This window comes from Myotis yumanensis, unplaced genomic scaffold (assembly GCF_028538775.1).
Source record: "Myotis yumanensis isolate MYYU_CA2020_CCGP unplaced genomic scaffold, mMyoYum1.0.hap1 SCAF_12, whole genome shotgun sequence".
NCBI lineage: Eukaryota > Metazoa > Chordata > Mammalia > Chiroptera > Vespertilionidae > Myotis > Myotis yumanensis.
Genome location: NW_027223763.1, coordinates 17,723,263 through 17,735,236, shown reverse-complemented (window position 1 = coordinate 17,735,236; position 11,974 = coordinate 17,723,263). Strand labels below are relative to the sequence as shown.

General features: G+C 37.4%; 1 protein-coding gene across 4 annotated transcripts in view; it reads right to left on the bottom strand.

The window, feature by feature from the left end:
• Nucleotides 1-11,974, bottom strand: part of ECPAS (Ecm29 proteasome adaptor and scaffold) — a 96,434-nt gene that overhangs the window by 15,841 nt on the left and 68,619 nt on the right. For all 4 annotated transcript variants that reach the window (XM_070430911.1, XM_070430909.1, XM_070430910.1 and 1 more), the window contains 9 exons: nucleotides 10,740-10,857; nucleotides 10,279-10,446; nucleotides 7,426-7,505; nucleotides 6,701-6,806; nucleotides 5,673-5,720; nucleotides 4,843-4,964; nucleotides 3,211-3,361; nucleotides 1,385-1,450; nucleotides 108-197 (listed from right to left, as the gene is read on the bottom strand). In XM_070430911.1, coding sequence (XP_070287012.1) covers nucleotides 108-197; nucleotides 1,385-1,450; nucleotides 3,211-3,361; nucleotides 4,843-4,964; nucleotides 5,673-5,720; nucleotides 6,701-6,806; nucleotides 7,426-7,505; nucleotides 10,279-10,446; nucleotides 10,740-10,857 — 949 coding nt within the window. The remainder of the gene's footprint in view (nucleotides 1-107; nucleotides 198-1,384; nucleotides 1,451-3,210; nucleotides 3,362-4,842; nucleotides 4,965-5,672; nucleotides 5,721-6,700; nucleotides 6,807-7,425; nucleotides 7,506-10,278; nucleotides 10,447-10,739; nucleotides 10,858-11,974) is intronic.

Here is an 11,974-nt window from a genome sequence, read left to right as displayed (position 1 = left end):
AAATATTGGGTTTTATTTAAAAAAAATGAATTTTCAAACATGTGGCTATTATATTTTTGTGGCCTAAACAAATGAGAATTACTCTTGTGAAAAATACACTTACGTACCTTAGTTCCAAGACCTACACCACTTCTGATCAGTTCACATAATCTAGGAACTAGCTCACCCAGCACCGACACATCAAGATATTGCAGGCACTTTTGGAAAAGAATAATTATAAAGTTAACCTTAGAAAATAAAGCCCATACCACACCTTCAATGAAAAACTGCCCATGTCAATCAAATATGTACCCACTGAATTTGACATGAAGTTGAAAAATCACTAGTTTGATTTTGCTTCAATTTCAATGTTAAAACCATCATTGTACTGTAAACAAAAACCATTCATCGGTGGTTCAGCATTATAAACAAAACAGAAATAATGAAAAACACTGACTTTCTAAAGGAGAAAATTAATGATTATCCAACAAAAAAGGATCTTGCTGGACCTACTTCCTCTGTCAGTCCATGTTTAGTATAAGGACCTACATTAAAACTGGTCTTCAGTGGGTCTGCCCTACCAATCCATCTTATTAAAGTTGATTTCTTAGCAGATTTGCTTCACTATATTTTTTACAATGCAATGAAGTATATTCTATTATTAAAGAGCACATCTATAAGGTGTTTGCTAACTATTCCTATTTAAGTTTTCTTTTCCTCCCAATAATCCAATTAAGAAATAACATCCTTAGACCAAACTTTGGCCAGTCTCCCAGTAAACCGTAAAAAATATCTCCTTCTGTCCAGGCTTGTGATCTGCTTAGCAAAATTATTTCCAGTCGCTCATGAGCTCTGGGTTAACCACTCCAGGGTATGCACAACAGAGACAACTTTAGTGACTTTAGCGACTCCTAATCTAAGAGTCCAGGAACTTAGAACTTCGGTGCTAAGCAGTTCTTTTTTGCAAATCCCTTCCTATGACTAAAAAAAACACCTATCAATACTGCTTAGGTCTCTTCCCCTGCCTTTATGCTGCCTGCTTCACTGACTATGTCCCGCCTACACCGCCCCAGGTCTTCCCAAAGACAATGCTCAGGTAGCAACAAAAATCTCAATCTTGCTAAGTAGGCCAAAGGATACCTAGAGATCTATACAGAAATATTTTAATATATTGTTCTCCTATAACACAACTCTGGACTAATGGTTTCTAGTATTTGAGAAATCATTTATTCCATTTAGTAATACAAAAGAAGAAAGAACTATACTAAGAAAAAACTGAAGTCACAATAGCCATTTGACTCTCCCTTAAATCACTATTTCATTTAATGTAAACTAGAAACTTTGAACAATTACACTCTAAGGTAAGCAAACACACTTAAACTCTCTCATTACATTAGGCACTGACCATGTTGATTGTTTCCATCATGGGAGAGGATTTGGCAGCACTGAGTCGAGCACTATCCATCGCAGCCTGAGAACAGAAACTGAAGTCACTCAGCACATTCAATTAACAAAGAAGAACCTCCACACACTCCCATAAAAGGGCTTTATGCCAAATTGAAGACTCTTTTGAAAGATAATATATATAACAAAGTCAAACATAAGTCCAATTCTAATTCCTTTTGACCTACATTCAACCATTTACCTGTAGAGGCAACATCTCACTACAGGTGAGAAATTCAGACAATATTTAGAAAGTAACGGCCCTCAGAAATTAACATGTAAGGCTCTGAGCAAGTCATCCAGCCTACTTGAGCCTCAGGTTCTCCATCCACTAAGTAAAGGAATAGACTAAGTAAATTTCAACCTAAGGTTTTTAAAAAATGTGTCTAAGCAACAAGAAAATTCATACATTTATTGCTTGAACTTTGTAAAGGGCCTTCTCATTTACAATGGCATTTTAGTCTAATTATTAGCTCTCCTATAGCTATGCTGTAGGAGAGGTTAACACTATCTGGACATAATAAATAAGAAAAATAAGGCAGTGACTTGCCCAAAGCTGCAAAGTCTGGAATAGAATTTATATTTCCTAATTCTCAACACCTAGAAGGTTGGGAAGGGGCAAGACTACTGCTAAAAAAATGGAGAAGAAACAACAATAGTAGAGATCCAGGGAAAAGACAGTAAGTTATTACATAGCATAGGCAAGTTAAAAATCAAATAGTCAACTGAGAAAAAACATTTACAATCTACATGGCACTCTGTCCTAATAAATAAAGACAAATAGAAAAACATAAATAAGTCAAGTACAAAAACAGGCATGGAATCGAAACACACAATTCATAGAAAAAATAAAAATAGCTAATATAATATGAAAAGAAAATGGACAACACTAATAATCAGAAAGTGTAAATTAGAACAATGATTCTTGCTTATCAGATTGATATCATTCAATGTTGGCTTTAAGATATGGAGGAAATAGAACATTCATAATGTTTGATGCCACAAAATCTCTCCTACAAAAATTCAAAATCATCTCATTGTGGAATACTAGGCATGAATTAAAAAGAATGTAATAGATCGATATCTACAAACATGGTATCTTGTTAATTACAAAAAGCAAGCTGCAGAACAACATTCATAGTCTGATTCTATTTTAAGATTAGTATGTTTGGTTTTATAGCCTATGACTACAAAAGAATTTTAAGACACAGGAAACTGTCGACAGTGGGTACTCCTCAGGAAATAATACTGTGCTCGTAGGGGAAAGAGCAATGACTCCCAGGGAATTACTTTATACTCTTTGTATAGTTTTCATTTTTCATAATAAATATGTTTCATCTGTAATATTTAAAAACTCTAATTTTATAAAATCTCAGTATATCTAAAAAGCAGAGTAATTTTAGACTATGCCAAAGTCTAGATACAAATTCTCTTTACTTGTAGGATAGGAGTGAGTGACCCATAAAAGGGTTCTGAGAGTATAGACCCAACCCCTAAAAAAATAAAAAAACGGACAAAAACTGTGTTAAATAAATGTTAATGCATTTTTGGGGTGGAAGTATCATTTTCATCTGACTCACAGAACACCGTATGAGCCCTTTCCCTACCCACCCTGTAAAAGGGCATCCCTGTGGTTACAGTGACTGAGCTGTAGCAAGAGTGGTGAAAGTACCATTCAAGGCATGCAGTTTGTCTAAGGACAATGGAAGGACTGTTTAGATGGACCCCAGACCTTCACAGAGCTCCTCTTTCACGACACTTACCTAAACGCCTGTGTTGTCAACTCACCTTTTCTTGGTCTGTAGCCCGGAGACTCAAATAATTGAGAACCTGGGGTTCCAATACACTTAAGGATTCTAGCAGAGCTGGGATGAGTTTTGGTGCATGTGGTTTCAACATGGCTCCTGCACTTTTGCTGATCTTCACAAGAGTGTTAATGCTACAGACACACAGAAAACACAGTCCTTTTAACAATACTAATAAGAAGCCCTACAAATCTAATCATGGGGATGTTTTGCAGTGTATTGCATTTAAGAATATACTCAGTTGGTTATAGATCCTGGTCTTACACTATTTTTTGCTTTTACTTTGTATTACACATATTTTCACACATATATGAAAGTAGAGAAAATTGTAAGTTAAATTCTATGTATTCTCCACCCAGATCAACAAATGGCAATCTTTGGCCAACTTTACTTCATTTACACCTCTGCCATAATACACACAGACATACTCTTTCCCCTGCCACTGTATTATTCTGAAGCATATTCTCTAACTAAACTTCAGTATGTATCACCAACAGGCAAGGAGACTTTAATCTTAATCAAAACAGCAATTCACACTCAAAAATATTAATAATTTTTTTCATATCACCTAATATCCAAACTCCCCTGTTTCACAACTGTGTTTAAGTTTGTTGAAATCGAACCCAGGGCCCATCCACACGTGGCAATTTGCTACAGTTCTTGAATCTTTTTAATAGTGACTTCCCTTCTCTGTTTCTAAATAATTTCTTTGTCCTCATTGAATATATCCTGATGGTGTCACTTAACATGTTCCTCTGTCTCTTACGTAGATCTGCAGGCTCAATCAAGTTCAGGTTCAATTTTTTAAAAACAGAATCTTTCATAGGTGGTGTTTACGTGTCCTGTCCCAGCACATCACAGGCACATGTCTGCTCCCTGTTTGTGCTGTTAAGAGTGATGGTGAATTCCAGTTTGGTTAGACTGAACCATCCATTATAAAGTTCCCCATCAACCTTTTACCAGTGGATTTGGAAGCCACAAAAAATCAATACCTAGATTATTTCACCGAGGACAGCAAAATGATGATATCCTAATTTTATCACTCCTACAAGAACTTTGCCTCATCAACTATGAAATACTGCTGGTACTATCAATTTGGTCCAATTTTAAGAGTGAAATAAAAATGGAATAAAGTTCCTAAATAGTATTCTAGTTTAAAAATAAACCAAAAAATACAAACTAGAATCATTCTGTTAATTTCAACTTAAAATGGCCATATGTATCTAAATATGAGTATATTCTTTTAATATTTAATTACTGCAAGTGGTAAAGTTTATTTTAAAACTAGTAAGCTCTGCAATATTACTAGATGGTACAACCAGCTAGCAAGCTCTCAAGGACTCATGGCCTAACAGGAAAATGTGCTTGCTGGGCACAGAGGCCAATGAAAATTTTTTAAAAAACACTCTTCTCAAGGTTGAGGCCAAATGGCAAAATGCTGGTCAAAAGCAAGGTTCCCAAGAGAATGTTTTTGCAAATATATTCTAGGCTTTTTAATAAATGCTCTTTCTTGGGTTACCTTGGGTTTTCCTCATCTCATTTTCCACACTTTCAAATCGAAACATTCACAGAACTAAGTAAATCCAGTATATTAATTTCATCAGCTGATTCACACCTGAGGGCTCGAACTTCTGTCACAGGACTCATCATTCCTTTGTCCAGAAGGCAAGGCAGAAGGGCAGCGATGGTTCTCTGGCCAGCTGCTCCTTTGGCAGGGTCACACATTTTCACACAAACCTCACACACAAAGAGTATGGAAATTAGTGAAACTGACCTCTCACCCAACACTTCCTACTTCCCACATCCATAGAAAAGGATGAGTGAATCCACTGTCTATGACACTACAGAAAGAAACAGAAGAATGAGAACTGGGATTGAGTCCTATGTCTGCAATAACTAAATGGAAAATTTGGTAATGTACTTTATTTTCTAAGCTTTGGCCTTCCAATTTGTGAAATAGGAAACCACTAAAGATAAAATGAGAAAATGTCTAAGAAAATATTTAACAACATGACCCAGAATGTATTAATCTGATATACCATAAAATCAAGTTCAAGTGGGAAACTAGTTTCAAAGAGCTTGCCAACCTCATAAAAATGAAAGGCAGATTAACATATAAACACAGCAATAGTAAAGAGAAAAGATAGATGTTGCTTAATCTAAATGAGTAATATACTCTTCACAAATAAAAGTCAGACTTTATATAAAGACCAAAAAAAGCTCACCATTTAAAAAGACCAGCGAGATATACTAATAGGTGTTCTAGTGTAATAGCACCCAGCTTCACATTCATTGTAAGAACAGTGAACTATATATAACATGATACCAATTACACTGCAATTAAATGTCATTTTATATGATAAGAAATAAGTCATTATTATGGTTCTGCTAAGTCACTAGAACCCAGCCCCATTTCACCCCCCCATATAAGATAAGAATTCTCACCTTGCTCAGGGTTTTCAGAGCTAGTTCTGCTGCTTTTCGTACAGATTCCTAAAAAAGAGAAAAGTTTGGCATCGTAAAAGTTAGTTTCCTTCCACAATGCATAATAACTGCCTCTAGGTCTACACAGGTTAGTGTGAAAAGTCCTACTTCAATTCTAGGCAAAGAACAGTGCCTCTTTAGGCTCTTTGCCCATCAAGAAACAAATTTCCATGCCATATATACTTTTTTTTAAAATTAGGTATGATCTATTTTAACCTTACAACAATATGGCTATTAAATATAACAGTTTAGAAACTAAATATATTATAAAAACAAACATAAAGATCTCTATGAGGATTCTAAAAAACTTTTAAAATATCTCTAATGAATAGGTAGAAAGAAAGGCAAAACTGAAATGCCTTTTTTTAAAAATAAATATGTTTTTATTGATTTAAAAGAAAGAAAGGGAGAGGAGGAGAAGAATTAAACATCAATGATGAAAGAGGATCACTGATCGGCTACCTCCTGCATGCCCTCTACTGGGGATTGAGCCCACAACCCAGGCATGTGACCAGGAATACAACAGTGACCTCCTGGGTCATGGGTCGATGCTCCACTACTGAGCCACACAAGCCAGGCTGAAATGCCTAATTTTAATGGTAAAATATCAAAATATCTAAAATTTTGATTTCCCAGGAAAAATGCAGAGGAACTGGTCATGCCATTTGGGAATGGCTGATCCAATTTATGAAACTTATCAAAGTAGAGTTATTCTGGATCACTTCTAAACTCTTATTTGTCCCTAATCAATAGCATCATGAGATCTCTATTAAAAGAAGCTCAAGCAATGGCCATCTTTTTTAAAAAGTCAATTCAATTTAGATCTAAAGATACCCAACCCTGCAAATTCATAGACACATCAAGACTGAAACTTTGGGAAGAACTTGCAGTCTTTAAAAATAGTCTGGATATCGAATTTTTAAATATATAATTATACATATTTTAACAATTTCAGTTTAAGCTATTCTATAAATAAATGCAGATTTTACCTTTATGTCATCTTGTACTCTAAAAAGAGTTTCCCAAATTTCTGGAAGTTTATCAATGATGTCATCTAGGGGTCTTCCTCTCAGTAAGTCATTCAGAGCTAAACAGCTGAAAATAAACAATTTGGTTTCAAATACATGATCAAGAAAGCTCAATATTTTACTCTGAAACATTCATATCAAAAAAGAATTTGCATTCTGCCTATATTTCTAGTCCTTACTCTACAAGTCCTTACTCCTCAAGACAGCAATGACTAGTTTCTCTTTGGTGACTCAAATATACCACAGACATATGGCATTTACTGTCATCCAATGTCTGTTTCCCACAACTATAATACAATCTCTTCGAGAGGATACATCATTTTTTACTTACCAGTGTACTTAGCATTCTGCCAAGCATATAGCAGGCACTTAATAAATATAAATTAACATGTGCACATAAATCCTCCCCTAACAAAGTCATGAGATATATAAATATATCTTGATGTCTACCAATTTAACAAGTGATCTACTACTTCTTTAATTTCATACTTATAAAAACTAAGACATCTTAGGAAAACCACTGACCAGAGTTAAATAGTTCAATATCAATAACTGCCTAACCCAACCAGAAATATATTTTTAAAGAAGCTTTAATTTACTCCTTTGGCTCAAAGTATAAAACTTAAAAACGTCAAGAGAAAAATTCAGTTGCATTTAACTAGTCTTGTTATTTCCAAAAATTGTACCTGGATTCTCGAACTCGCCACATACTGCTGGTAAGGTTCTTTATCAAATCTTGAAGAATTTCCTTCAAATACTTATCCACCTAGGGAAAGCAAAAGGATAAAATAAAAAATGTGAAATCTATCAATAATCAAATTATTCATCTCTAACCACCTGACCATGGTTTTTTTAAATATATATTTTTTATTTCAGAGAGGAAGAGGGCGAGGGAGAGGGAGAGAGAGAGACAGAAACATCAATGATGAGAGAGAATAATGGATCAGCGGCCTCCTGCACCCCCCTACTGGTGATTAAGCCCGCGACCCAGGTATGTACGCTGACTAGAAATGGAACCATGACCTCCAGATTCATAGGTCGATGCTCAACTACTGAACCAGACCTGCCAGGCCTGACCATGTTTCTGTATGTAACAGCCTAATAAGTATGTCTCTAGGCCTCTTAGCCTACAATTCTTTCCCCACTTTAGTTACTAAAAGCTGTTGGACTGAGCATTTTAAAATGCAAACTTGATCCTCTTATTTCCTTAGTGCATGAGAATAAAGTCCAATCACCTGGACATAAATATAAAACCCTCTGTGACCCAGCTAATGCCAAACGTCTCATATTCCATCTCACCTCCAGTTCTTGGCACATACTACTCTACCTTCCATCCCCTACTTCTTTAACTAACTCACACTTGTCCTTCAAGATTCAAATCAGGCAACACCTTTACAGAAAAGACTGGCCTACTCTACCTCTGTTCCCACAGTACCTTCTCAAGCACAAATCAGTCCTCCTAGCTGTACTGCTCCATCACACTGAGACCTTGAGGGCAGGGACAGTGTCTCAGTTGTCTTTGCATCCCTGGTACTTTGCACAGAGTCTAGCACATAAAGAAGTGTTATAAATACTCAGAATCAAAGATGAATTTAATCTCTTAAGCCTGTTTTGTTTTGATATACACATCAATTTGGTAATACAAACTGATGCCAGACTGATTCTGTGCTGATCCAGAGAACCTCAAGACTTACAGCTTCTCTACCTCCACTCTTGTAGAGGTTTTGTTATCCTCACTTATATGTAAGAAAACCAAGAGAAGTAAATAGCTCACCTAAGATTTAACAAAAGGATGTCTTTCAATGTCCACTTCTCTAAACATTCTCCACAGGGATCTCATCCACACTTGTGGCTTCACTTTCACTCACATAAAGATGATACTCACTCAGAGCTTAGGCCTCGTGCCCTGAACTCAGATCTATAAAGCCAACTGGCCTATTAGATCTTGACTGCCCCAATGGTACCAAATAATCTCATAGAGCAAATGAAACTCATCAATCCTTCGAGCTGACCCCTAAGTATCTACCACCATGAAAAGGAACACACTCAACCTATTATCAGACTGAAGGGAGAGGAAAGGGCCACATCATGTTCAGGGACTGTAATAAGGATCATGGAATTTATTTAAAGTGAACTATGAAACCACTAAAGGATTTTAACCCAAAACGGCACAATCCAATTTGCATTTATTTTATTTTATTTTTAATTTTTTTAAATTTTTTTTTAAATATATATTTTATTGATTTTTTACAGAGAGGAAGGGAGAGGAATAGAGAGTTAGAAACATCGATGAGAGAGAAAGACCAATCAGCTGCCTCTTGCACACCCCCCACTGGGGATGTGCCCGCAACCAAGGTACATGCCCTTGACCGGAATCGAACCCGGGACCCTTGAGTCTGCAGGCTGATGCTCTATCCACTGAGCCAAACTGGTCAGGGCAATTTGCATTTTTTTTTAAATCACTTTTACTAATGATAATTAAATGAAGGAAGGCAAAGAGAAAGATGACAACCTGTTCACAAGGAAAAAATAAAGAAAGGCAGAGAATGGATTCAAGGAACACTCTAGAAGCAGAATCAACAGAATGTGCCACTGGATTCCAATGGGGATGGGGGTAAGACAGACAAAATTAAGGATGACAGCAAGTTTCCTGGCTTGGGTAAATGAATGAACACTGAGAACAGATAGGGAAGGTTGTTTTAAAATATGTTTTTAATGATTTTTATAAAGAGAGGAAGGAGAGGGAGAACGAGAGAGAAAGAAAAAAATCGACTGGTTGCCTCCCATTAGCACCCTGACCAGGGATCAAACCTGAAACCTGGGTATGTGCCCTGACAGGAAATCAAACAGGCAACCTTTCCCAACTGAGCCACACCAGCCAGGGCAGAACATTGTTTTTCTCCAAGTCCTATTCCAGACATGCTATGTCTAAGGTATTGTGAAATAACACCCAACTTAAGATGTCAAGCAGCAGTTAGATATGCAAGTCAGGAGCACAAGTCTTGTCTGGGCCAAAAATATAAGATTGGGAACCATCACAATAAATGCCCGTGAACTGATGAGCTCATCTAGAATGATAAAGCTGAGAGAGTAAAAGGTACTCAGAGGCAAGCCTGGAGTGGAGAAGTCCTAATATCTAGGAGTGGAACAGAATATGAGAAACAGCCAGATGATAGAAAACTAAGAGAGAAAGACCACACACAGTAATTGCCTGCCAACTAAGTCAACTCCCTGAATGTGGGAACCATGGCCTGTTCTCCATTGCATCAACAGAACCTATGGACATGTAGTATTCCACTTGTCTGAATATACCGTCATTTTTTTACCCTGCCACCCAGTGGGCATTTAGATTATTTCCATTTTTGCAATTTCAATAAATGTTGCCATGAGTATATTCAATACTTTGAAAGAAGAAAGCAAACAAGAAATAAAAGAATTTGTATTTGTTTAAATAAATAAGTATACAAAGTAAGAAAGGAAGATGGGCACTGGGTTCAAATCCTGTACATAATCTTAGACAAGAGGTCAGAGATACTTGCCGTTGTTTTGTCAGTGACCAGTGCGTTCCAAATACTCGTCATGGCCTGTCTGATACCAAGGTTGGGATCAAATTGGTAACGATAGAGACGAGGAACTAGCTGAGGCAGAAAAGGAGCCAGCTGTTCTCCAGCTTTGGTAGCAATTACATTAAAACCAAAAGCAGCACCCTGAAAAGATACGATGAAGTGGATCAGATACATCTGCTGCAGTAAAATATTAACATATTCAATATATGAAGATCACAAAATTCTCCCTCTCAAACTTGCCCCTGAATTGAGCCTGATTTTATTGGGTGTCCCAGCTTTACCAATCAATAACAGCAGCCATGTGGTGGTCTGGCTCTCTCTAATCACAGACTTTTACAAAACATACTGCATATCAATTGTCACTGCCCACCAATGTAACAGATTTGGCATTGGAGGGGAAAAAAAATAAAAACTGTCCAGTGATAGTAACTTACCTTCCTTGAGTTCCACATTGCATGATGGTTTGCCAAATTCATAAATTTATACACCAGGTCTGGCTGACTAAGATCACTGGCCAGAGAACAAAGCTCCTTGTAAGTAGAAAGGCCCTGTCTTGAAAACAAACAGAAAGTATATAATAATGTATTGCTCTATCTCTGACCTAATGAAAATTACATTACCAATCTTACTAGGACATCTTAAAATTATGTTTTTACTAAATTTCCAATATTGCATTACCTCATCACTGCAGAGGGCAGAGAACCAGACGGAAAAGAATATAAAGAGACACCTAATCCAATATCACCAATGCCTGGTAAATGACCTCAACACCCCTGCAACTCTCATGGAGGTAGAGCTCTCACCAGTTCGGGAGGCAGCTCAGTGACCCTTCATTATATTGTGCATGAATCTCTCTCACCATCATGAGACTGACTTGAAGATAACTTCGGTCTTCCCGAAGTCTTTTCTAGCTAGAGCACACAGCTTGGTAATAACATCTTGAGTCCTGTTAATTTTCCTCTGAACAAATAATATTTGCTGAAATACCTGATCACTTGGGTTAGTTACTTTGTGAAAAGCAAGTACTTTTTAATAACCAGGGAGAGTAAGTAAATGGAAACAACTCTCCACTGAAAGCAATGAGCTAAGGGAGCACCTCAGGAAGAGCCAATGCTGCTTTCTAATACTGCAGGCAGCACACAGCCAAATCTGCAATTTTCCCTGAGCATTTTTAGAGGAAAAGCAACAGTGTAGCCACAATGGAATAATACAAGATAAAAGAGGGAGGGCTCTAGGAATTATTTGAAATGCTAAATTGGTGAGCTTCAAGACACCGACCAAGTCGAGTCCTCCCAGTCCCACCCCCCCACCCCCCAAACCAAGTGCAGTGGATCCCCAACTATGCAGCCAGATTTCCCTCCCCCTGCAGGATTCACTGGCTGGGAGCTGACAGAACTTCCTTCGATTCAAGGTCAGGCTGAATGAAGGGTTGTAAAGGCCTGGATCCTCAAAGCAGGAAAAGTCTAAAGGGCCACCCAAGGCCAGCTCGAGCTCCTGGCGAGGTCAGTATCTGCTTCAGTGCTGGCCCTATCCTGCTTCCTCACGCTCCCCCCCCTACCCCTCCGCAGGTGATGACCCCAGACGTTCTTCAATAAACCTCCAGCATACAAATCTCCATCTCAAAGGCGGTTTCCCAGGAAACCCAACCTACAACATTAGGCTTTTCTCC